General features: G+C 44.7%; 1 protein-coding gene across 1 annotated transcript; it reads left to right on the top strand.

Moving 5' to 3' along the window:
* Positions 1–140: 140 nt before the first annotated feature.
* On the top strand, positions 141–15,919 carry XIRP1 (xin actin binding repeat containing 1). Its single transcript, XM_019616230.2, is given in 5 exon segments — positions 141–211; positions 3,972–4,132; positions 5,560–5,613; positions 7,366–13,153; positions 13,156–15,919. Coding segments are annotated over 2 exon segments (7,671 nt in total). The 5' UTR covers positions 141–211; positions 3,972–4,132; positions 5,560–5,613; the 3' UTR covers positions 15,039–15,919.
* Positions 15,920–27,768: the final 11,849 nt, after the last annotated feature.

Below are 27,768 nucleotides of genomic sequence, written 5' to 3'. Positions count from 1 at the left end.
CACAAAGGGCTTTGCTTAGCAGCTGTGTTTGCTCAGGACGGCTGATTTTGGGAGCAAAGCCGATGACATGTGGTTGGCCAGGCAGCCCAGAGGATCAGTGCTGAGTTTGCAGCTTCCTTTTTTAATAGGTGACTCAGGCACTCAGTAGCTCACTGGGGTTGGAGGTGGGAGCCAGGCTACAGGGAGTGCCAGCCGTGGCAGACACAAACAGGTGGGTAGCATGCTTTTTTCATAGAATAAAGCAGAGTGAGCAGAGCTGCTGTGTTAACAGACAGATGGGGTTTTCTCAGGGGAAGGAGGGATGAAGCACTTTGTTAGGAGTTTGTTTTCCACTTGCTGGGAGCTGGCTGTCAGATTTAACAGAGACATTTTGAAACAAAGAGAGATGCAATATTATCTTCTTCAGGAGACAGAGCTGTTGGTGACTTATGGGCAATAGCCAAAGAGGAAGTGATTGAATATTTAGATTAAGTTGTGAATCTTTTCCCCCATTCTCTTTCCTTTCCCTTTCTTCCTCTTGTGTCTAGGAAGGTCAGGGAGAAAAAGTGAAGACAAGGAATAGTTTTTCCCCATTGCAGGGCTGAATATCTCTGAACCCTACTGTTTAGGGCTGAATATCTCTGAACACCAGCCTGCTGCCAGGAGGGTCAGACTCTTCCTCCACGCCTTTAGCTGCGAGGAGCTCTTTTTCTCCCCAGAAACCACCTCCATCCCTCTCTGCTCACCCTTGGGCACAGCTGATGGACTAGAGGGAATACTCAAGGTGCCAGTAGAGCCCTTTTGTCCAACAAAACAGGAACCTGGAACCCCACACAGGTCTCACACTGAGTCTCCATGCCCTCGGTCTCCCACACAACAATTCAGACAGTGTCACCCTTACCCTGTTTTCACCACACCCTTTAGCATCCTTTGCTGGGAAGCTCTTGAGATGACAGCCTGGCTCTCTTGTTAGTGGGATTAAGTGTTGTTCTTCCTCTGCTATCTATAGTTAGTACTTTGGAGGGTGGCAGCAGCCTGTTTCATTGGGCAGAGCCCCCTGAAGCAGTGCAGCTAATTATATCCATCATTAAAACAGAAGTCCTGTGGCTTTTCATCCATCTAAGCCAAAGGATGAAGGAAGAAGCAGATCTGAAGCAGTTTTCCACTGTGTGTGGTCAGAGTTGTACCCAGCTCCATCACCTGCTCGTGGGCTGGAAGGTACATTGCTGTGCTTTGTGCAGCATTCCCCCTCTCCTCCCCTCCCATGGGCCAACACAAATAATATCAGGTCACCATAACCCTCACAGACTGGCTTGCAGAACATTACCAGTCCAGCTCCAGGATATGGATAAACTTTTGCTAAGTTCTCAGCACTAAAATGGTTAAGTATAGGGTCCCAGCCTTGCTGTGAAGAGCTCCCAACTCCTACAAGGAGCCTTTAGGAGCGTTTTCACTATGACTATGGCTTTGCTGAGGGCTTATGCTCATTTTCCCAATCGGAATTGCTGCAAACCGTGCTTGGTTTTCTTGTTTTCTTTCTGCTTTGAAGCTAGGAAGGCTGTCTCTCACAGCTCTCCCCATTGCTCTTACTGAGAAGCTTCACCAAACCTCATCACCTTGCAAGGAAGAAAGCTTTTGGTTTCCCAGTGGATTCCTTTTGCCTTCAGTAGGAAATTCAGAACTGTGGGAGAAAACAGATTCTCTGGCATGATTTTTCACAGACATATTCATGGCAGCTAATTGCCCCATCCCTGGAGACATTCAAGGTCAGCTTGGATGGGGCTCTGAGCACCCTGATCTAGCTGTAGGCATCCCTATTAATTGCAAGGGAGTTGGATCTTAAAGGTACCTTCCAGTTCAAATGATTCTATGATTCTAATCTCTAATTCAGCACACGTTTCAGTGCTATTCTCAGAGAGCATGGCCATGGCAAGGAAAGACCATGAAATCCCAGGTACCTTTGCTTGCTATTGCTTCATTTTCGCTTTTCACAGAGGGAAATGTGTGCCTCAAATCTCCTAGTGAAGGAGAAAGTCTTCTACAGAAGGTAGAAGGGCAGGTGTTAGAGGTATCAGCACCAGCTCCTCTAAAAGTCGGTGTCACAGTAATGCCTTGACCCTCTTCTCCCCCTTTCCAGAGTGCTGAACATCTTAAAAAGTCAGAGACCCAGTTAAATTCTTGACCAGAGTGGAGAAAAACTGACATAATAAGAGACTAATTCATTTTACAGCCTCACTGCCTATCTGAAGATGCACCAGATTGGGACCAGCTGTGCCACTATCTGCACTGGCTATAGCTGAATAATTCATTTTGATTCACAGTCTGACCCACTGACAATAGAAATCAGGGAAAGAAGTCCCTTGTTGACACTGTGACTTAGTTAGAAAGAAAAAATATATATTAAGGAAATCTCTTCTGTTTGCTCTCCTCATGCCACTGTGCCCTTTTGGCAGAACTGAGCACCTACACCTGCACTACTTCCAGCTGCCTCCACATGGATCCAGCTTCAGCTCTGCATCAAAATGCCTTGGCATCTGCAGGAGCAGCTGGAACCAAGGACAGAAGAGACACCTGCAGGTGTCTGAGCATCTCAGTGGAGTCCTTCTGCTCTTATCTCAGTGTTTGTTCAGTGCTAAGGACTGACATGTCTGACCCATAGGAATTAGTGTCTCTTTTGAAGCGCCAACTCCCAGGATCCTGTTAGTGCACAATGTTACGTGTTGTCACCTCAAAATGAAGGCAAAGCAAATGTCCTTCAGTATTTCAGAGAAAAGCTGGAAAATCTGAACTCAAAACCTGGAAAACAAAGAAAGGAGTCATTAAGTCGGTTGTTTACAAAATCTCATGACTTGGGGACTGAGATTTGAGAGCAAAGAATGCTAGAATTGTTGCAGTGTTTTCAGTGTGCACATATTAACAAGTACATCAGCCTTTCCCTGGCTGTGCAAAAGCTGGATTTGTGGAGGGAGAGCCCATTGTTCAAACAGAAAGCATTGCAAATACCACACTAAATCCAAATGCAAGCCTGCAAATAAAGGGAGAACCTTCTGGTGTTTTTGCAGTGGTAACAGAGAAATGACAGCCCCTACTAGCCCAGAGGACTGAGGTGCAGCATATATGTACAGGGGGTAACTCCTGCTGTTTAGGGGATGAAGGCCATGGGAGGGAGTGCATTGGATGGGCTTGGGCTGAGTATCATCCAAGTATGTGTGAGCACAGCAGCAAGCTGTACCCCTGCATACCTCTCAAGTTGTCTGCCTGATAGATCACCTCTTCCCAAAATAGTCAATTCCTCCATGAAGCAGATAGAGACGTTCCCAGCTGGAGTCATCTCCATGGGAGGCATCTGAACAAAAGTAGGGGGAATGCCAGATATCTTGGATATGTCAGGAATGTCATGCTGAGCTCTAGTGGGGCTCTATGGGAGCTAGCTCAGATCGTTACCACTCTAAAATAAGCTCATTCTATGCTATGGCCATGGGGAAATCTTGTAGTCTCATCATTTCTTGATTTCCTGAAAGGAGAAGGGGTGAAGATGAATGGGTATAGCTGCCTGCGAGGCACGCTGATGGGAGAGTGAAGTGGTCAAGGAGAAAAAAAGTAGAAGTTGATTCAAGTTTAGCATCTGTAGTTTCTTCACATCCTTCACATCACTTCTGTTTTGGTGATGGTCTTGGCTGGGGATGCAGGGATGGGTGCAGGATCTGTGCTGGGGAGCTCCAAGGCAGGACAATGGCACCAGGTTTGTGCCTGGTGGGTTGCTCTCAAGTCTCACCATCCATTTCAGCCATGAGAGGAGGGCAGATGTCCACATTTTCTCCCTAAACCAAAAACAGTATGATGTTAAAATCAGGGAGAGGGACAGTCACCTTGCTGGGGACTCCAAGAAGAAGGGGTGCAGAAATCAGAGCTCACTTAGAAATGTCCTGCCTCACACCATGCCATCACCACTGTTTCACATAGCTCACTATGCCTACCTGTCTCTGTTTCAGATGAGAGGACACGGTCATTTTTAGACATAGCAGACAGCACTAGGCGCTTACTTCAACAAGGACGAGGGAGGTCCTCTTCTCTGTCTGTGAAGGAGCTGTCAGCTCGTTATCTCTCCCAGGCAGCTGCTGCTGCTGCTTCTCAAGGCAGCACCACATCACCGGTAAGAACCATGGCATCCAAATGGTGTCCCATCCCTTCCGGAGGCTCCAGAGGGAGAACACACCTGGGTTCACAATGCTGGAGGAACAGAGCATTTCTTTTCCAAGAATAGCCATAACATAGAGTATGCCATCTAAATGTCATATTAATGTACCGTATAAAAATATCACATTATCATGCTGATACTAATTGCATTGCTGATATGCACATGATATTCATGCTGCATGTACACACACACATTATATCTGATAGCTCCTGCATACAGTGTATTCATGAATAAGATATCTAATATCTGCGTGTATAAACACAATTATATCCATTCAGGAAATATTCAGCACGCAGCAACATGTACATCCCTCTGCTATACTCATTCTAACATACATAAATGGGTCCCATATTCACCCCATGTAGTAGAAAAAGGAAACATCAGCAGGGGATGCAGTGATTTAATCTTCCAGACCTGGCTGATCACTGGGTCATAGGATAATTCATGTTGTACGTGTTATGAGGCACTAAGCTATATTTTTCTCTCCTGCCTGGCTCTGTTGGTCATCCAGGGGTGACAGGAGATGCATTTTCTCTCCTGGACTTCTGCAGGTTCATTCATGCTCCCTTCAACTCCCAGCCATCTGCAGGGTCCTTGACTGAACTGTAGCCTCTTGAACAAGTATAAGGGCTCTGAACTGGAAGAGCCCAGACTGAAGCACTCTCACCTGAAAATAATTAAGTATAGATCATCAGAGGGGCAGGTTCAGAGGTTCAGACTTCTTTAAAGGCTGTTCCATTACCTGCACCCACATTGGACCAGATTTGTGCAAGAACCACGCATCCTGTCCAGCAGCAAGATGTGATGGGTCATGCAGCTTGATAAGAAATATTTCTTCACCAGAATCTGTACTAATTAAAATTTTCTAAGAAATCTGCATTTCAGGTTGGGAAAGAGAAAGAAAATAATCACAGAATCACACACAACCAGAGAATCCGTAGGAGTTGGGAGGGACCTCTGAGGTCTTTTAGTCCAACCTTCCAGTAATAACTTCAAAACAAATTTTCAATGAATTTTGATTCATAATGCCTTTGCAGTGTAAATTTGTTTTGTCTTAAAAATATTGGCATACCAACAGAACTGTAAGACAAATCAAGTTTTGGAGAAATCAGTGCTTGTTTTGTTTTTCCCCTGACTCTGAACAAATGTGTTTGGGTTTCTTTTGTCGACTGAGGCTTTTGGAAAAACGTCTGTTCAACCTGGGGTAAGATTGATTTTTCCCAGCTGAGAGCTGTCAGTGAACCAAAAAAACCCACAAGAACAAAATGCTATTGGTTTTCAGTTCTCTGTAGTAGACACACACACACACATATATATATATACAGCTGTCGTATGTGTCTGCCTATGCAGTTTGATGTCATTCCTCCCTATGTCTTTTCCAGAGAACTGTGAAGGACAGCTCCACTCAATCTCTCAACAGCCAGAAAACAAGCAAGGTAAGAAATGTTAGAGATAAGCACCCTTATCTAACCAAATATTTGCAGATAGTGGTAGAGTGTGATTGACATACCCATGCCAGGCAGTGAGGAGTGCTTCCACACTGAATATAGCCACCAGCTGCTCAGCCCTTCACTCTGTTTAGAAGCTTATAGATTAAAAAAAAAAAAAAAAAGCACCTTATTTTTAAAAGTGCATTTGATGATTGGACATACATTGCATTGTACAAATAATTTGCAATTTACACTTGCTGCCAAATATGCTGGTTTTGGTATTTTGGTTTGTTTGGGTTTGTTTGGTTTGGTTTTTTGTTTTTTTGTTTTTTGTTTGTTTGTTTGGTTCTGTTGTTTGTTTCTTTTTCTTACTAATGTTCAGCACTTATTTTTAGCGAGAACAATCTGTGTGTTAACAGAGCAAAATAACATTGCGCGCCATTGCTTTGAGCAACAACTAATAATATTCCAGGCATAACTCTACAGACGTAACTCCAAAGGCATGCCAAGGATCAGCAGATCTGTTTACTGAAAGGAAAGCCACCAGGATTATGGTTCTTTTTAGATAATGATTATAGGCTTCAAATACATTCCCTTTGGAAAAACGCCAATCCAGTGCAGTCCACAGGTATTCAGTTCAGCTGTTTCAAAATTCCCAAGATAAGGAGAAAAATGCTGAAAGTGAAGCTCAAAGGTAGTCAGAACAACCACTGTCCAGCCTGTCATGACTGCACCTTCTCTTTTTTGCTTTTTCCAGCTGAATTCAGTTTGAGTGAATCTAAATGTAAATTGGGATAATTCATAGGCACAGGCGCCAGAACTCACAAAGAATTACCCCCAGAAGGAAGGCTCATAAGAACGTGAGTTAAAGCCATCGCACTGTGATGTGATGTAGCAGTGATATACTGGCTTCTGGCTCTGTAGCAAGTGAATTGCTCATTTTTACAGAACAACCTAAATGTGAGTGGGTTTGAGGGCTCATGAGTTAGCCTCACTCCTGTACAAGTCTTAAATTTAAAAAAGCTTTATTTAAATCTCTCACTGTGGAACTGTACACCTATTCTTATGCAAGTGATGATGTGGGTACATGTGTGAGTCCAACAGGGAATCAAATGTCCTTTCCAAAGTCCCCAGTCTTGTGCCATGGGCAGCCCATGGCAGTACGGAAAACCCATCATGCTAGCTGCCTACCCAAAATTGGGATGTCCTCACCAGCTCACTTTCACACTTTTATTTGGTTCTCTCTCACTGTTTTTACTCTCAAGATCTCCTCATAAATACCTCTCTGACTTTCTCCTGGAGTATAACCTTTGTTTGCAGACTCTTTTCAAGTTCCCTCACTGCCCCACACTTGGAATTAGGAGGCAGAAATTAAATTTTATCTTGCTACTTGATGATAAGCCTTCTTTATGTCGTTCTTGTGGTCAGTCTCTCTTGTTGACAGTCCAAATCAGGCCTCTCTGTTATGCTGTAGATGGATTGACACCTGAGACTATAGACTAACCACCGCACATGCCTGGATAAGAGGCCTTGCTTTAGAGCACGTTGCTGTGGAACCAGAGCTAACACCAAGTCTGGAGTGTGTGCAGTGATATGATGCTTTGGAGTGCTGTGTGCTACTGAACTAAAGGTATGGAGCTCAGTAGGTGCATGGAGTTCCTTGTTGGGCTGTCTTTTCTTTTGGCATTCACACTACTAACAGCCAATGGGCTGGGATGTTAAGAGATGATTCTGACCTTCAAAACTGTTTCCCTAAAGATGGCAGAGCCTCAGAAATCATCTAAAGTTGCTGCCAAGAAAATGGAAGACGACTTACCTCCCCCTCCCATCCCTGGCTCAGTCCAAGTAATCGCTCCGGGGAGCCAGGATCCCAACCCACTCCCTGTGCCTCCTCCTAAGCAAGCTTTCTCCAAGTTCTACCAGCAGCGACAAGTAAATGAGCTGAAGAGGCTCTACAGACACATGCATCCTGAGCTCAGGAAGAACTTGGAAGAAGCTGTGACTGAGGACCTGGCAGAAATGCTTAATACTGAAGATCCCAATGCACAGGCATCTGTGAATCTGGATAAAGTTCTTCCCGGAGAGGTTCAGTCCATGCGCTGGATCTTTGAGAACTGGGCACTTGACTCTATTGGGGACCATCAAGCCACAAAGAAGATGATGGAAGATGAGATAATTCCTGGTGGGGATGTGAAAAGTACTTCTCTGAGGTTTGAAAACCAGTCAGTCAACGGGGACTATCTGTCAACAACAGCAAAGTTATCAGAGACAGACCTTGCCAGAGGGGATGTGCATACTGCCCGGTGGCTCTTTGAAACCCAGCCTTTGGACTCATTAAACAAACTGTACTCAGACGAAACTGAAGTGCAAGAGGCAGTTCTCAAGGAGCCGGTCCAGGGAGGTGATGTGAAAGGTGCCAAAGAACTCTTCGAAGCCCAGTCCTTGGATGCTATAGGACGCTGCTGCTCCGTGGAGGAGAAGAGCATCCTGCAGCTCAAGTCAGAAATCCAGGAGCTAAAAGGTGACGTCAAGAAGACTATCAGGCTCTTCCAAACAGAGCCCCTCTGTGCAATTAGGGACAAAACTGGAAACATCCATGAAATCAAGTCTGTTTGCCGAGAAGAAATTCAGAGCAATGCAGTCAGAACAGCTCGCTGGCTGTTTGAGACTCAGCCACTGGATACCATCAACAAGGACACTTCTAAAGTACAAATAATCCGTGGGATCTCATTGGAAGAAATAGGAAGGCCAGATGTCAGTGGAGCAAGGTGGATATTTGAAACTCAGCCTCTGGATGCCATCAGAGAGATTACTGTTGAAGAACAGGATTTCAAAGCTTCAACAGATTTTGTCACAGGGGCAGATGTCAGTAAACAGCGATTACTCTTTGAGACCCAGGCCCTTGATTCTTTGAAAGGAGAAGCTTCAGAGAGTGTTGCAGCCAAAGAACAAGTCATTGGAGGTGATGTGAAATCTACACTCTGGCTATTTGAAACTCAACCGATGGAAACCCTGAAAGACAATTTTGAGGTGGGTCATTTGAAAAAAGTAGAGCTTTCAGCAGAGGAGAAGGGAGATGTGAAACAAAGAAAACATGTGTTTGAGACCTGTCCCCTTGGCAGTATCTCCAAGGCATTCGAGGAAGAAGTTTCTGCTGCCAGCACAGAAGAAGTGGTTAAAGGGGATGTGAAATCTTTCAAGACCCTATTTGAGACTCTGCCCCTGGATAGCATCAAGGAGGTTGATGCTGAGCCCGTCACCAAGGAAGAGGAGAAGATTCCACCTGGCAATGTCAAAGCTAATCAAATCCTATTTGAAACTACACCTCTCTATGCCATCAAGGATAGCTTTGGCAATTTTCACGAAGTCACATCTGTAAGCAGAGAGCAAGTCATTAGTGGTGACGTCAAGAAGTACAAATGGATGTTTGAAACCAGGCCACTGGACCAGTTTGATGAAAGCACCAAGAAAGTGGATATAATACGGGGGATCACAAAACAGGAGGTGGTGGCTGGTGATGTCAGAACAGCCAAGTGGCTCTTTGAAACTCAACCTATTGATGTCATTCATCACCAAGCCACGCAAGGTGAGGAATACCCCTCAGTGAAGCGGGAAATCTCCCAGCGGGGGGATGTGAAGACCTGTAGGTGGCTTTTTGAGACCCAGCCCATGAGCACCCTGTATGAGAAGGCTGAAAAGAAGCAAGAAGAGGATGTCAGTGTGCCCCAAGCTGACGTGAAATCATACACGTGGATGTTTGAGACTCAACCCCTGGACTCCCTGAAAGGTCAAGAGGAGCAGTATTTGAGAGTCAGTAAAGCATACAGTCAGGATGAATTACAGGGAGTTGATGTCAAAACTGTCCGGCATCTATTTGAGACTGAACCTTTGGGCAGCAGTGTTTTCAGTGAAGCTGACCAAAAGAAAACCCTGCGGTACTCTAGCCGTGTGGAGATACAGTCTGGAGAGGTGTCCAGAGTGAAGGAATTCTTCGAGGCTAAGCCCTTAGACACAACAACAAAACCACCAGTGGTCATCAAGGATGATGGGACGATCGAAGCTGGATCAGTGCACAAATTCACTTGGCTCTTTGAGAATTACCCCATGGACACCCTGAAGGACAGCTCTGAAGGCATCCAGGAAATCCCTCCAGAGAAGGATATCAAGGGTGGAGATGTGGGAGGCAAAAGGTTCATATTTGAGACCTACTCCCTTGACCAAATCCATGACAAAGTAGATGAGACGGAGCTCCATAAGATCCAGAAAGATACCATGAGCAAAGCAAACGTCAAGTCCTGCACAATGCTCTTTGAAAGCCAACCCTTATATGCTATCCAGGACAAAGAGGGAGGATATCATGAGGTCACTTCAGTGCAGAAAGAAGAAATCATGAAAGGTGACGTGAAAGGTGCACGGTGGTTGTTTGAAACTAAGCCCCTGGATCAGATCAAAAAGGAAGAAGAAGTGTTTGTGATTAGGGCTGTTACCCAAGAGGACATCAAGAAAGGTGATGTCCAGGCTGCCCGGTGGAGATTTGAAACAGAGCCTCTTGACTCTTTCCCTGGAGGAAAGATTTCTGTGCCCAGAACAGTAGATGATGTGCAGAAGGGAGATGTTCAGACCAACAAGCAGCTTTTTGAGTCCCAGCAAGTGGGGCAGAAGAAGTATGTAAGGATGGTCAGTGTCAGTGATGTTCAGCGGGGTGATGTGAGGACATCTACATGGCTTTTTGAAAACCAGCCTGTGGACTCCCTTTATGGGGATGCAGACAGAAGCTCATCTATCAGTACGGTGCAGAGAGAGGACAGCCAGAAAGGAGATGTCAAACGCTGCACCTGGTTGTTTGAAACCCAGCCCATGGACACTCTTAAGGACCCAGAGGTGACAGTCAGTACTGGGACCCAGGAACCAATCCCTCGTGCAGATGTGAAAAGCACAACATGGCTCTTTGAGAGCACTCCTTTGGATAAATTCAGTGCTTCTGAATGCAGCAGGGAAACAGAACTGAAAGAAAGAACTATGAAGGAGACTTTAGAGACACTTTGTACTTGCCAGGCTATTCAGCACGATGGGATCCTCATTGAAGCCAATGATATGGAGAGCGTGAAGATGGTGAAGTATCAGCTCAGTAGCCCAGGTGCTCCAGAAATCTTGAAAGAAGAGATTGTAAGAGGCCATTTGCAAGGGATCATGCTGCAGCTCCTGCACAGAACCAATGTGGAATCACAGAGTGTGCTGGTAGAGGAGGACAGAGAGGGCAAGATCAAAGTAAGCTCATTGCAGCTTCTGGACCAGAGTGAAGCTATTAAAGGCAAAGAGGACTTGAGTGGAAATGTAACTAAGGCTCTCCAGGCCCTCCTTAGTCAAGATGCTTCCATCAAAAAGGGGATGGTCATACAAGAGACAAAGTCAGAATCAGTGAAGATGACCCTCTACTCCCTCCTGTTCCATTCTGTCCAGCAAAAAGTTGTCAAGGGGGATGTGAAGTCAACGATAGGGAACCTGATGGCTTCTTCTCAGGAGCAGAAGGCTACAGTAACTGTTAAGCGTGAGGACAATGAGAAGGGGAATGTCCAGCTTTTTGCGAGCTGCATTGAGAAGGGAGATCTGGACTATCTGAAGAACCTTCAGCAGGAGTCAGAGATACAGTCCCTCATCTCTGCCCAAGCAGAGCAAGGGACAGCTGAAAGTGCCCTGCGGGTTTTGCAGGGGACTAATACACATGTCTTAGCAAACAACGAACAAGTAGAGAAAGTAATGGCAGAGGCAAAGCCAGGGGCTCTGGAGGGAGCAAAAAAGGTATTTGCATGTGAAAGCACGGGCAAGGAGGGTGCTTTAGAGAGAGCAGTTGTGGGTGCAGTGGGTGTGACAGGCACCACTGTGCAATGTCTTGGGAAGCCCCAGAACCTGCCCACAGGGATGGAGAAGGAAGAGATCATGTCAGGGGGCCTTAAAGTAACTACAAAGTCAATTCAAAGGGTTGCAGATGTCAGCAAGAATACAGAGAAAGAAGAGTCCACTTCTGCGCGTCTGAAGGAACACAAAGCTACGATGCAAGGCATAGCCCAGACCAAAGTGACAGCTGAGAGGAGTGAAGTGGTTGGAGAACATCAGAGTTTGGTGACTGAGCAAGCCAGCCAGAAGCAGACAGAAGAGAAGGCTCTTGGGAATGATCTTCAGGCTGCAATGCAAAGCCTGAGGCTAGCAACAGCAGAAGCGAGAAACATTCAACACCACGTTCAGAGCAAGCTACAAAGGAACAGGGAGGAAGTCCACACGGCCTGCAGACAGCAGGTAGCTGGTAAGCAGGAGACAAAGACCCTTCATTCAACCGTACATCAACAAGAGTCTGCATCTACCATGCGGGAGAACACCAGCACAGCCATCAGGACCACCACCACTAGAGTCCAGGAGGCATCCCAGACCCACACAAGTGTGTCTCAGAAGAGTATAGCATCACATAAAAAGGTCAGTGCTTCAGAGGAAGTACAGGGAGGACAACTATTGAGCCAGGAAAACCAAGTTGTGCCTAGTAGAGATGTTAGCATTAAGGATGGCCTTTATACTGCCACACCTGTGAAAACCTATATAAACCCTTTCATTGAGTCTGATTACAAAGAGCAATCAGTGCAAGAAGAAAGAGATGTTGTTATCAGAGGGGATGTACAGACAGCTATCAGAGCACTGCAAAGTGCCGCCACAGAACAGCGCCTGGTAGAAAAGGAGGACGTTGTCCGTGGTAATTTAAAAGCCACACTTCAGTCGCTGGAAAAGTCTAACGTTAATGTCTCCAAAGGGGATTTTAAAGCTGCTATGATATACAGAAATGCAGGGCAGTCCTATTCTGTGTGTAAAAAGAAAAGTGAGACTCAAGTCAATAATAACCAGACAGCTGTAGTGGCTTCAGGGTCACAAGCTGATAATGACTTTCCTCCTCCTCCCCCAGTTGCTGTGATGAAAGCAGAACATTGTCCACCCTCAACCAAAGCAACAAGAGAAGGTGCCCTTCCATTATTAACCAGCAAAGATGAAGCCCCGGGATGTTTTTCACCACTCCAGACCCCTCTTCCTTCCCTCCCTTCTCTGTCCTGCAAACCCAGTGACCAGAATTCTACAGAAAAGCCCAAAATTCCTCCAAAACCAGAAATTACTGCCCCACTGAGAAAAAAGCCTGTCCCCCCACCAAAACCCGAGCACCTCTTACGTGAGGCATATTCTGCTTCTACAAATAACAGCACAAACAGATCTATCCCTCCACCCGTGCCTCCAAAACCTCCAGGCTTCAGAGAGATCAGCAAGACAAAGCCTCCCCCTGCAGAGCTGAAGTTAAGTTGCACAGAAGTATGTGAACAGTCAGACCACAGGGAGAGTCAAGAAAAATACTGCACTGTGGGGTCATCCATGGACAAATCTATCACAGTTCAGGGTTCTGAGAGAAAGCCTAAATATCCTATCAAAACCCCTCTTCAGCTGGCAGAGGAAAGGTACAAGGCAAGCAAAGTAGGACAAGGCAAGTTCGAACTGGATAGAGCTAAACCTTCAAAGCCAATGAAAATGGAGAGGTTGGTTTTGAAGCCAAGCAAGGAATGTTGAATGGGAAAGCAGCAGCTCCAATAAGCTGCTCCCATGAGGTAGTTCAGAGGCATTCTGAGATGTGTCAACAAGAAGAGAGATTCTCTTCAATATCATATCCAGCCTATCCTGGTAGAGCGCAGACACCTAAAATGCCAGGACAGACTGAGCCAAGCACCTCCTCTGTGGGCCATGCCACTCCTCCAAAGAGAGGAGATGACATTGCAAAAAATGCCTCAACCAAGATGGAAAGGGAATGTGTGTATAATGCCTATTCATCATGGGAAAGTCAGAGAGTCATGCAGCAAGTGAATGAAAGGAAACAAACGAGTCATTCAGTGTCCTTCCATCAGCAGCCAAAGAACGCTTCCAAGGAGGAACAACAGGGAAATAGTGAGCAACCAAAATGTCCTGATGAGGAGGCAGAGGCATCTGCTCAGGAGAAGCCAGCAGTTATTATGAGAGAAAAATCCAAGAAAGAAACAGAAGATGAACGTCGGAAGAGGCTTTCGGTACATAAAGAGGAGATAATGAAAGGCAACGTCAAGGAGGCTATGGAGATCTTTGAAAATCTCAGGAGACAAGAGGAGCTGCAAGAGATCTTGACTAGGGTGAAGGAGTTTGAAGAGGAAACAAGCAAAGTGGATGTGAAATCGCTGAGGAGCCTTTTTGAGAAGGTCCCTGATTGGGTGGTTCGTCAGAAGGCCCTCCAGGCCAAACAACAGGATGGGGCTGAGACACAGGCCAAGGATGACACTGACAGTGTCTCCTCAGTAGAGATGGTTTTTGAGGACCTAGAGAGAGCAAGTGCTGAGATTATCCACCTGAAGGAGCAGACACTTGCCCGACTCTTAGACATTGAGGAGGCTATCAAGAAAGCTCTTTATTCTGTCTCTAGTCTCAAGTCTGAGTCAGATATCGCTGGGCTCTCTGGTCTGTTCAAAGAATCTCTGGGGAGCACCCAGAGCTCTACAAGCAGCAGCAATATCCGCAAAATCAGTATTGTCTCAAGCAAAGCCAGGCAGGAGGAAACCATGGTGGAGACAGGGGAGGCAGCATCTGCGGAAGGTGCAAAGGTGGCAGAAAAGACTGAGGTAACCAAGTCAGAGCTGGAGGTCCCCCGTCAAGTTCATCCTCGTGTCAGCTCTCCCTCCTCACCTTCCTACATCACCATTGAGTCTGCTGCCAGGAAACCAGCAGAGTCACCCAGGACCGCACATTCCCCACGAGACATCCCTTCCCCAGATCGTCCAGACACTCCAGGAAAGAAGGATGCTTTTGCTCAGGAGAGTTCTAACTCCATTAACCATCCATCAGCTGGGTCACCTGGGCATGACACGTCTTCCTTAGAGAAGAGACCGGAGCCCACCCAAACAAATGCTGGGGAGAACTCAGTGAAACAGCACACCCCTGCTAACACCAACAGTCAGGTCAATGAGAAAGAGAGGTGCCCTCCAGATGCCTCCAAAGGCAGCTGCCAGTGTGGGGTAAAAGGAGGCTTTCCAGCCTATTGCTCCCCCAGCCCACAGAACCCCCGGAGGCAGAAAAGCATCTTGGAGCTGAAGACAGGGCCCGATGGGTCCAAGCTCTATGGAGCCACCCGGACTGTCACAGAGCAGTATGAGGAAATGGACCAGTTTGGAAATAAAATCATCACTTCATCTACCACAGTCACCAAGCAATCTGAAACACAAACATCCTCCACGTGTGGTGTGGCTTCGCATCCCCAGTATGAAGTATCTGCATCACCCGTGTTTCCAAGTTACCTGAAGAGCCCAAGTGAAAACATCCACAATGGCATTTTCCAAGAGACAGGAGTGGTCTTTGTCACCTTTGGTAACTCCAGGCTAAAGAAATAGGAGATCCTGAAGAGCAAGAGAGAACTATATAAAAAAGAAAAAGACAGTCTGCAATAAAAAAAAATTCTCCTGGTTTATCTACATTATACACAGGGAATCATCTACACCCTAAAGACTTCTCAGGGTCTTTGTCTTGGTGTTCTTGTACAGACAGGACAAATGCAGTCTGCCTCGACAACAGCCCTCACCTGAACAACCCAGCAGACTTGGTGCTGCACCACAACCCAGAGCCCTGACACTGCCAGAAGCACAAGGGAAACATCCATCCATGCGCATCTTGGGCAGTTTCTTCTCCAACAGTATGATTTGGGGCTTGGGAGGGGCTTCTCTGAACTAATCGCAAGAAAAGATAGATAGAATCAGTTCAAGAAGAGATCAATCTGGTCATTGGCAAACAAACACTTGCTATTATCTTCTGTATTTAATTTCAGTACAGATTTGCCAGGAAGGGCATTGTAAACACACAAATATGTATAAGAACACATACTGACATTGATGGGTGGGTTAGATGGTTTTTTTCTTAGATATTAAATTAAAAAATTCAAATGGCTGAGACTGTTATTGGTGGGGGCGGAATTTAGCAGAGTACATTTCCTAGGACTACTTGATGATGAAAATTGTTACATCAAACCCCACAGCTATTATCAGTGCTGTTTCTCCAAAGAAAGATTCAAAGAAAGATGCTCCAGGTGAGAAAGAATGGTTGTTGCTTTCTTTTATTTTCAGAATTGTTATTTATTATTCAATATATACAAAAAAACCTTATTTTAGATTTTCCATGCTTTCATACCTGTTTACTGTTTAAGTTCATTTTGCAACCTTGTAAAGCAATTTTCTTTGTATTATGACTTTGTTTTGTACATTCACAACTCATGATTTTAGATTTTTTTTTTGTGGCTTTTTTTTTTTTTAACTTTTATTGCTGCATTCTGAAGGTAAACATTACCTCTAAAAATACTTTGGTCTGGTTGGCTTTCTTTTGTTGAGTGCTCGATTCCTTTCAAAGTCCCCTGAAATTTACTACTTAATGAGCCAGTAAGGCCATTCCAAATCACTAAACCTAAATCACAAATCTATGTCTTCTTTACAATGTGGATGGACTATCAGCTCCATGGCAGGCAGTGTCTGTATTCACATCTAAAAACTGAGTTGAGTACAATATAATACACACCACCCCATCCATGATCATAGTCATGTTGACACTGGGTACGATGTACACCCCAAGAAGTGCTTTCTCACACTGATGACTGACAACAGTTTCAGTTGTACCACTTCATATCACTCAGTTCATAGCTATGTTTTTAAGTAGCAGATATTATCTCACTCCATATCTTGCTCAGGGTGTGGTAGACAAGGTAGGTAGATTAAAGCTAAATAATACAGGGCCCCTTCAACCTTCCTGAAAATCATGGAAAATGTCGTGTGAATAAATAATACCTCTCTGTTGATGCTTTGGCATTGGGAACTGAAGGAAATAAGGAAGATCTATCATTGTTCTCATAGAGTCTGGGTCTGAGAGCAATAAACCTTGAATGGAAGTGGCTGATGACATATTCCTAACATGTTCTGGTAGTTTTGTCAGAAAATTCTTGGCCCACAGAAGCATTCCTGAGAATAATAATGAAAAAAAGGTGTGATCTGTAGAATTTCTGCTTTCCTCCAAGAATGTAGGCATATACCCAGAGCACTTTGATATGCTTCTAGGACCCCAAGAGCTGGAAAGTAGCGTATGCTGAAAGAAAACTAAGAATGTGGTTTTCAGTTCCACCAAAGAATACAACAAAGCTTGAAGTAAAAGAGCAGATCAACATAAACTGAATGTATCTGGTTTCAGGGAACCAGACCAAATAACTGCTTAGACCTTCCGAATTGTTTTAGTAGGATCCCTAATAGAAATGGCAGAATCAGCAATTCAGAGGTTCTCCTGAATTTTTTCCAATACCACCTTCTTACACTTGCTTGTTTCTAGCCTTAGCTGGTCTCAGGATGCCAGTACCAGGTTTGTTTCGCCTCTTTTTAGAACACTTTTACTGAGTTGCAAACAGGTTCCTTGAGCAAAGAAAATGATTCCACAGGAACTCAAATAAACCCAAATATCCTGCACTACCAGTGCTTAAAAATAGTGATCCTATTGTTTGAACTTCGGGTTTTACATGTTTCTAAATGTCTCAATGAGCCATTTATGAGGCTAAGCTCATTTGGGATGTATTTCTTTCATGGTATTCTCGTTAGCCAGGATATCATGAGGACACAGATGCTGCATTATTTCAGTATCATGCATGGCTTCTTGAACTGCTGAAAGAGTTGGAGAAAAAAACAAATGTAGAGATTTGAAACTCAACTACAAGCTGAAGCTGCAAGCTCCATTCTTCAGGCCTTGCAATAATAAATAAGTAGAGTACATACAAACTTCCAAATCCCAAATGAGTTGTCATAGTTTTCTAGAATCTTTGGATACAAGACATGATATTGTTCACCATTCTTTATCCTAGTGAATCACTGCATTTTCACACAGTGTTAGGTAGATATTTTCAAGAGCAAATTGGCTGGGAAAACTACTTGTACCAGCAGACAGGGCACAGATGATCTTGCCTTGACTGTAACTCCTTGAGTGGTCACAGGAGAAATTCAGCTGCATATCCAGTTCTCCTAAAGCAGTAACCACGAAACATGCTACGTTTGAGGTGCCTGCATCAAGAATGACCTGTCCCAAATCTATTTCAGCCACATGTCCCTGTAAAGATGCTTAATCTTAGGTATGAAAGCTTTGAACTCGCTGTCTCCTCCATCCATTGATAACACAATGCACAATACAGCATTTTCAGGCTAATCTTCCCTACCTTAAAGATTTTTATGCATCTAGAAAGTAAACAAGCAAACAGCAGATGATAAGGCATATGCCAGCTGCAACCTTTAGCACAGCAGTAATCAGCAGTGCGCTGAAGGAGCCTTCCAGCAACACTCCATAAAAATTTTCTAAGAAGTCTTAAGATAATTTCCTTGCCCATAGTGTCATTTGATGGCTGCTAATCACCTCTGTGTCTTCCAAAACATTAGCAATGCTTATTCCCGGGGCTGGTAAAAATACCTATGAAGACTAAATCTATTTGTCATGCATCATCAGAGTGAGCATTTAAATACACCCTGGTGCTTCCCCTATAAAAGATTGAGCCCGCATCCCCTAGAAAAGATTACCCCACACTTGGAACTCACTCCAGGAGTACATACATTCATTCCCCCTCAAAAAAGAGTAGAGAGATACTGTTTGTTTGCTAAACAGCTGTTTCCTTCCTCGGTCACAATTAAAAGAAATTGTTTTTCTTATGCAGCAGAATCACATCAGTGGTTTCTTTTCTGTCAAAATAAAAACTTTGTTTTGTCTGAGAGCTCATCACTGTCAAAGAAAATGCCTGCAAGAGTACCAAGAGGTACCATGATCCATACCACAAAATACATCAAAGTAAGTGAATACAAAGTCAATCTAGTGATAGAGATTTCTTAAGGCCAAGATTGGCATTTTGCTCCAGTATCACAAATGATGCTGTGTTTGTGCAGCTGCTCATCACTTTTCACCATTCTTTGCCAAAAAGCCTGCTCATTTCCTCTAGCTAGCCAACATCTATGCCAAAGATGCAGAGCTTCAGTTTTTCTTTGAGAAACACAGCAGCATGGTTCTGCTACCATTTTCCACTTGGAGGATCTAGCTCTTACCTTTGCACAAAAGTGAATCTCAGCTTCAGCTTCACCAGCGCTGCTCTCCCATTGGCATCAGTCCAGTTCTGTAGTCACATTGGTGAAATTCATCTTGCCTAACTGTCTATTCCAGCTACATGGGCCTGGTTTAGGGTAGATGTATCACCTACTTTCCCTTACCTGGACATCCACTGTATATACTGAGAGTTTAGGCAACCATTACATATATATCTACTTACAGGACTATGCTATCCTCTCTGCAGAGGACTTTGAAAAGCAGAACTGTGTTGAGATCACTGAAGACTGCAGGGAAGATGGGGCTTTTGTTTGGATACATCCATCTAGACACAGGGAAGAAAACCAAAGAACATTAAACTCTTCTCAGAAGCATTGTCATAGAGAAACAAATAGGACTTGACATTACTGATATGTTCAGCCAAAAAAAGAAAGGTAATTAAATTATTTGCACAAACACCAGGTGTCTGCTGCAAATTAAAGGTTCCAGTTTCTCTTGTCAACTCATCTTGAGACACACCATATATTTCTGATGCAGAAAGATCTTTCATGCTTCCTCTACTCAAGTCTAAAATCTGGCCATCAGCCCGCACCACGTAACAGCCAAAATTAAACTTACTTGTCTATTCTTTGAGCTGACAATGCAGAAACTCAGGATGAGCACACACTGAATGAAAAGTCAAAGGGATAAGAGAACACTAGTAAAATCCTATCAAATCAAACTGTGGCAAAACAGACCCAAGAAAAAGGCAGAGGGAGCCTTGTATGAGGTAATATCTGTACCTGCAGCACTGACCTAATTAGAGTTACAATAAAATCGGAATGCATTTCTGTTTTGCACCACAGCAAAATGCAGCCCATAGAGATAACTACAGTGCTTCCAGCACCCTCTGGCCATGCAGGAAGCCTGGAGCTATTTTTGCAGATAGGCTGATATCCATGCTTCTTTATTCCCTTTCTCCCTCCATTAATAAAATAGCTGATGTTGTCAGTGCTTTCCAGAGAGATTCCTTGGGCTCTTTACATAAAGTGGTGTTTGAACCGTCAGGTCATGGCAAAATATGTGCACAAGTCAACATACTGGAGTAAACCACATGGTTTATGGAACAGTTGGAGCTTTAACACTGAGACCTGTGATCTTTTTGGGGTCTGGATTATGTTGTTCGTGTGAGTAGCTAGATCTTGATTTCAAGAGCTACCCCATCCAGAATTTTAAGTCAGAGCCTCTGACTTAATACTCTGAACAGTATTTCTTAGCTCACTCAGTCTTTTAAATGACTCAGTTGAGTGAACCATTTGCTCCAGATCAAATTAATCACTTCTCTCATGAGTGTTCCAAGGACGTTTTGTATTTTTGTCCCAATTGAATGCTGACCTATCCAAGATTACTAGTGAATTAGGTCAGCCAGAAGCCTGAACTCTCCCAACAAATCTCTAAAAAACATCAAGAAAATCCAACACAGGCAGCAGATTCTGCAAGTCAGCTTGCGCACGTATTTCCAAGTGGCCACCATTTGTAATTATTTAACTTCAGTTTCTCCTTCTTCAGCCCATGTCGAAAGAGGTGTGTGCCTTATGCCTCCAGCCTGTCTACTCTATGGAGCGTGTTTTCCCGGACAAAGTCTGTTTACACCATTCATGCTTCTGCTGCAAAATCTGTGGGAAGAAACTGAGGTGAGTTGTAGGACCCCAGATACATTTGTTTTTAAGACAGGTCCAAGTAGTTTGCCTCAGAATGGCCCAGTGGTCATTTAAACAGGATAGGCTCAAGGTAACAGGGAAGAGCAGAGGATGTCCCCAATGCAATTTGCTCTTCCATCCCTAGAGTCTGAAGACTGCTTGTAGACACCTGCGGACCAGGAATCTGTATGATGTTAACAGGGATGAGATGAAAAACATGAAATAATTTAAATTTAGAAATGCTGATAAGGATTTTAATTGTCAGAGTAAGTCTGAGTGCCTCACCTGTTCATAGAGTCGGGTAGGTTGGAAGGAAACTTGGAAGTCTTCACCCAGTCCCTTGCAGGTCCAAGGAGGAATGTTGCTCAGGGCCTCATCCAGGAGGGGTGTGTATGGTTCCAAGGTCAGAGATTCCATAGCCTTCCAGTCGGGGCCTCTCTTTCAAGATCTGATCAGCGGCAAAAATGTTCTTTTCCTATATCTAATCATGATACACATGTTTACAGCTTGTTCTTATTGCTTCTTGTTCTCCACACCTCCAAGAACAATCCAAGTCTGTCTTCTCTATAACCTCCCACAAGACAAACACACACAGCAATGAGATCCTGCCCTCAACCTTCTTGTTATAAGGCTTTTCTAAGCCAGTTCTCAGCCTCTGACCCTTCTGGGCCATGCTGTCCATACAAAGGGAAAGATGAAGTCCTGTTTTGAAGCCTGGCACATTAAAGGGATCTCACATAACCTGGCCTACAGCTCCCTGAGGTATTGCAAGGAAATGTATAATTTTTCATGTGTTTTAGATTTTGAAAGAAAAATCAAACATATCCTCAGCAAATAGACAGTGCTTTTGAAAGGTTCCTTTCTTCAGACCCCCTCTTTTCCCCAGCAGTTTCCACTGAAAGACAAGTCTGCTGAAAACCTATCCATCATTGCTGTTAATCCTTCCCTCCTGCACAACCTCTAATAGCTATGCCAATGTGTGTTTTCCAGCTTGCACAATTATGCTGCCCTCCACGGGGTGTTCTACTGCCAAATCCACTACAAGCAGATGGCTGGAGCCAAAAGCAGAAGGGAGAGAGAAAAGCTGGAGCAACAACCAGGGGATGATCAGATGCAGCAAGCAGCAGTGGTAGGCAGAGGAGCACAGCCTCTGGACTGGTATAGCGGAGCTGAAAATAAGACCAAAGCAAGAAGGAAACCCACATCCTTCAATGTGCCATGCAGCTTGCAGCTGGCTGAGCAAAGGCAAGAGCTGAACAGCAGGCCTGTGTTCTTAGGGAACAAGCTCAGAAACTGCTGGCCGCCTTCAGAAACAGATGGAAAAACTGGAAAGGCAACGTGTTCCTGGAAAAAGCCCGTGTTGAGCTGTCAAAGCCACCAGGCTGCGGGCAATGAAGTGGACAGGATGGTTCTCATGGGTCAGGAGAGAAAAACAGCCACAGAGGCAGCTGTGAAGAAGCAAAGCTTCCTACCTGGTGTCACCTATCCTGAGAAAAGAGAGCAGGTGGGCTCCTGGCCTAAGCCTAGAGAGCAGAGAGATGGTAAGAAGGCACTGGCAGCTGGGGATGGGGATGTAGGCAATGGAAAGCGAGGGGGCCAGGTGTCCCAGCGAGTCGCTGCGTTCCAGCAGAGCAAGCTCCAGCTGAAGAGAGGGTCAGACTCAGCCTCCTCCCCTGTGCTCCTGGAACCTGCTAAACCTCTGCCTCGTGGTTTGCTCAGTTCCCACCAGGCCGCATCTCAGTGCGCTAAACCCACGAACTGGATGTTCCTAGGGGAAAAAAGGGGCTGTGTCCTGCCCACAGCAGAGCTCCCAGTGAGAGAAAATGAAATCTATGGGTCCTTCTCACCCAGCACACCCAGTGAAGGAGACACAAGGCCTGCAATGACAGATGACAAACCTGAATGGACCACTGCCATTGCAGGAGACAAGCATCATCTTGGAGAGGGAGTGAACAACCCACAGCCTGCACGTGTGCCAGAAAGTCTTGAAACCAGAAACAACACAAATAACATGGAGCAAAAACACAGAGATGAGGGCATTGATCCCCCTGAACCCAAAGCTAAACACCAAGCACCCCACGTCCCTGATGTGCCAGGGACCCCCAGTGCAGCACCCAGCTCCCCAGAGCCAGGAGGGCTGAGTGCATCACCTGAGATAGCTGAGCTGGTGAGTGAGACATCAAAGATAAATGCTGATGAGCTCCCTAGGAAGCAGACAACAGTCATTCTGGAGGAGAACATGCAGCCATCCAGTGTAAGTCATTTGCCTGGGGAAGAGAGCACAGGGGCAGAATTTGAGAAGACAAACAAAACGAAAGAAGTAAATCTATCAGGATTTCTGGAAGAACCCAGTCCTGATCACACAGCTCAGGAAAACAAACCAGAAAACAACAGAATCTCTACACTTGGTTTGCCAGAGATGACAGATGACCATAATATGTCCCATCTACAAGAAACAGAACCTCAGACCATATACGGCCAACTCGTAACTAACCCGCATAGCAGTATTTTGGTACATGATGTAAAATCACCCAGCAATGATTTTCCAGTATCAGCAGACATGTCTTTGAAAAGGACCAGTGCCACTCGGCCCTCACATGATGAAGTCAACAACTCCAAATCAAAGGATCCAAGTGAAGATCTTCATGGAAACATCTTTCCCATTTCTGAGCAACCAATCGAGAAATTAGAGTCTTCCAAATCAAGTGTATCCTCAGACAAATATGGAGGCCATCCAGTGGGCAAATTAAAAAAGGATCTGAAACACTCAGAAGGAAGTGTGGAGGATAAATTAAGACCCACTGACAAAGGCAAAGAGACCAGAAGCAGTCAAGCCAGGACAGATGTGCTGGGTAAAGGTTTCACATTTGGGAAAAAACCCTTCACCGCACTTTTTGGTGCTGAAGACAAAGGCAGCACTCACAAGAAGGAAACAACCCAAAGGAAACCCACCAAGCCCCAGTCAGCCCTTGTCACTTTGTTTGGGAACTCCTCAGAGAAGAAGCAGAGTCAACAAAAAACCCTGCAGGATCCTCAGAACAAACTAATAATGAAGATAAGCAGGAAAAGCTTCAGGACCTCCTCAGCTCCTCCAACCAAGCAAAACAAAAAGCATCCAAGGATGACCCGCCACCACAGCCAGAGAAGACAATGGTCATCCTTGAAGATACACAGGAGAGTGCTGGAGGCTGCTCAGATACCACCGAGGGCAAGGAGACTGATGTCATGTTGTTGGCTCCTGGTACAAGCTTTTCAGGTGATGATAAACATCAGAGAACTGAACTCAATGTCCATGACCAACCAGCTTTTGGCAGGCAGGTTCAGCAGCCGCAGGACAGATGTCCGTTTCTTTTGTCAGCACAGGAAAAACAGAAAGAAGATGCGATTAGCTTTGAAAGTGGAAAAAACCCTTTTTATCCTCCTCCAGAGCTTATGTCTGCAGTTGATTACAGCAAAAAAAATCTCACTGGGGATGAAAATCCACATGTTGGTCATCCACCTGAAAGTCAGAACTTTCTGAGTTTGGATGTCCAGAACACAGTAGTAGAGGATGGGATTTTTTCTTCATCGAGTAATTTAGGGAAGTTACCCAAGAAAGCTGAGATTCAACTAGACAACATGGATTTTCAGGATGACAATAATGTTTTCATATCTGTCGAAAACAAAAGACAAGATTTTCCCAAAACAGTCAATCCAAATTTAGATTTGCAAAATCCACAGACAGAAATTCCATCTTGCTTTGATCCAAATCTCTCCAAGCTGGATCAGGAAATCCTAGCAGAAACAAATGCTCCACTGGTAGTATGGGACACCTCCAGCCTCCTGTTCCTTGCTGGACAGGATGAGATTGTTACTGGAGAAGGGATCCAGAGCTGTGCACCAATGCAGCATTTTGATCCACAGTACCAGGCTCCCAGAGATGCTGAGGGTGCATTTGGATTGGGTCCTAGTGCTGAAGGCCCAACAAACAAATATCTCCCTACGCAGGAACGCAGCATTCCCCCATGGTACCTGTTCACCAGCCATGCTTCTGACAATCAGAATCTCTTTGATCCGTTGAATGATGTTTGAGACCAAACTGGCCAGGATGCTCCTGTACAAATGGAAAGGAGCAGAGAAATATCAGAAGCTGAAGAAGTTCATGAAAATCTCTCCTCTGCAGACCCAAGTGTGTTCAATGATGGCCTTTTAAAACAGGAGTTCTTTATATAGTTCGGGGGAAAAAAGAAGGGCTTAGAAATCTGCCACCCCTCTGGCACTAGGTGAATTCAGTTGTGCATTGGCTGATTTATTAGCAGCTTAAGGAGCTAAATTTAAGATCTCTATCCTGATCGTAGCGGATCAGTGCTCAGTTCCCAAGAAAAGAACATCATAAAGTCTGGCTTCACTGTGAGAAATCTGCAAGGAGAGGGTCATTTCTGCAGTGGGACCAGCACTTCCATCTACTGCAAGGTTTCCTATGAGGATGATTGCATGGCCATTGTCTACAGCAGTGAGCAATGAGCTCATCAAGACCCTGAAACTCCCAAGAAAAGAAAGCTATTATCAGGAAGGAACTGAATCCTTGGCCACAAGTGCAAAAAGAAAACACAGTGGGCAAAGGCAGAGCTGAGGAGGGCAGGGTGGATATTTGGCTCCAAATCAGGTCTTTGCAATGGTAGTGCTTCCACATAAATCAGATGTCTAAGCCCTTCCGGAGTTAAAGGAGGGTTAGTAAGTACTGTCAATGTGGTTTGGAGAAAGATTCTGTTCACAATGAATAACTGTGTTCAAAAAGCTTACAGCCCTCAGAACTCCACCGAGTTTATTGATTGATCTCCTCTGATTACAATGCAACCCTAGATATCTATTTCACATAGAGACAACTATATTTAGACGTTTAGAGCCGAATAGATGCCTTATCTACACTCTTTGATAACAATGTCTCATTCCCTCATGATATTTTCCCTTTTTTAGCCTGCAAAATTACTCCACGTGGGAGGTTACCATTGTTATACTCATTTTATGATGATAAGTAAAGATAAGCAAAATGACCTTGCCAAGGTCACTCAGTCTGAAGGCAGGGGAGGAGAGGGAACCCAGGTCTCTTGTGGCATTGTGGCATTGCTACCTCTGCCGTCCCTATGTGGTTTCATCTCAACCCCCCAGATGTCCTTTACTGCCATGGCATGAATGCAACAGGAATTAGCAATTACACTAATAATAAGCAAGTTCATCAGAAACCGTAGAAAGCAAAAGTAAGAACATATAGATTATGAAAAAGTTCTTGTACATGGTCTATTGTGGTAAGAGGCATGGGTTGACGGCTGGACTGGATGATCTTAGTGGTTTTTCCAATCTTAATGATTCAGTGATTCTGTGATTCTGTGTAGTGCATCACTTCATATTATCTGATGTGTTAATTATGTCTGTTTAAAAAAAAAAAAAGGATAAAGATGTTAAAACATTTCTATATATACTTTTATATATATATATACCCCACCACGACAGTGATGAAATATACACTGGCTCTGTCAGATCTGTTGGTGGAATAAAATTGCTTAATGACTGCATCTACTGCAAAACAGAATATCATTGCTTATGCAGAGAGGCATAAGTATGAATGCAAGGAAAAGGGAGATGTCCCTGAGAGCTGCATGATTCATTAGATGCTGAAATTGGGATGGGCAAGTGCCTTGGGACAAAGTTTGAGGGAGCTGGGAGAAGGATCTAGGAGACCTCATTGCAACCTTCCAGTACTTAAAAGGAGCTTATAATCAGGAGGGAGACTGACTCTTTCCATGGTTCAATAGTGATAGGAGAAGGGAAAATGGATTTAAACAAAAGATTTAGATGAGATTTAGGAGGAAATTTTTTACTCAGAGGGTGGTAAAGGCTGTCCAGAGAGCTGTGGGTGCCCCATTTATGGAGGTGCCCAAGCCCTGGGCAGCCTGACCTGATGGAGAGTTACCAGCCCATGGCAGGGGGTTGGAAATAGATGATCTTTAAGGTCCATCCCAAAACAAGCCTTTCTATGATATGATTCTATGACCCATTCAGCCCCACATCTCCTTGTGAGATGAAGATGGTCATAAGTACAATCTCTTTCTATGAAAAGTATCACCTTAGGGTGACAAAGTGTACAAGAGAGCACTGAAGCTTTCCCAGGTCATTAGCCAAGCCTATCTGGTGACATTATGAAGAACAGCCTCAAGAAGTCATGTCTGCATTAGCACATGAGACAGCAGCCATGTCTGAGTCACTCCCAAGGAGATTTTATAGACAAAATCTGACCTCTTTGCTACAGGGGATGCTGATGGATGAAGAGTGGAAAGGAGGAACATGACCCACTCATGGCAGGGTAAGCTCAGAGACTTCAGCTGCCCATGCAGGATGGGTTTGAAACGCCTCTGCAATGGAAGATCTCCTTGGCCAAGTCATCCCAGAGCATAGCAGTCACAGATTTTGGCTACAAGGAACCTCTGGAGCAGCCAAGAGATCTTTGCCAAATCACACACCACATTACATACTCTGAGGGCAATCCAGGTTTCCAGTTTCCAGAAATAAAGATACAAACCACTCAGAGAGACTGCCTAGAAAATAGTTGAGACACACAGCAGAAATCAGGTCAATCTCCTTTTCAAGTGACATCAGAACCTCAGGCACAGCCAGGCTGCTGTCCCCCCTTATCCCCAAATTCTGTGTGCTATGAATGACTGTGTAATGAGTCCACTGTTTTTCTTAAAGATACTCTCTCAGTCAAATCTGTTTTTGGATTATCTCCAAAATGCTGTAGTTTAGATTTAATGTTATGACTGACCAGGGTTTCTACCTGGGACCAGTGAAAACTGACAGCTTAGGACACAGCTGTCAACATCAAGCCAACATGTTGACCAGCCATATATCATCGTCCAAAGTGAAAGTACGAAGAAAGCTTTTCTGCTTCTCTTCCCTGGCACCAGGATGGGCTATCTAACCATGAAGCCATAAATGAGAGCAGCAAATTCAGTAAATGGCACAAGGTTTGAGATGGGACAGGGAGATCACTCACCAATCACCAAAACAGACTGTGCTGGGAGAATAATATGAATTATTGCTTATTGTAACTAGAGCAATGTGAATTAAAAGCAAACTAAAACCACTTTCCCCTGTGGCTCTGCTCGCCCTGCAGCCCCACCCGCTACCAAAACCTTGACACTTGAACCCAACCCAAATGGCTGGTGACAAAGTGCATCCCAGAGGACTCCAGTATATCATTTTAGTGGGGGAACATGCTGGTTGAAGTGCTTGTTTTATCACATCTGATTAGGTGTTTAGTGCTCATACAGTTTAAACATTAATATTACACTATTTAAGTGACATG

The sequence above is a fragment of the Meleagris gallopavo genome, chromosome 6, assembly GCF_000146605.3.
Source record: "Meleagris gallopavo isolate NT-WF06-2002-E0010 breed Aviagen turkey brand Nicholas breeding stock chromosome 6, Turkey_5.1, whole genome shotgun sequence".
NCBI lineage: Eukaryota > Metazoa > Chordata > Aves > Galliformes > Phasianidae > Meleagris > Meleagris gallopavo.
Note: the sequence above shows the minus strand (reverse complement) of the source record. Positions and strands in the feature narration are given on the sequence as shown.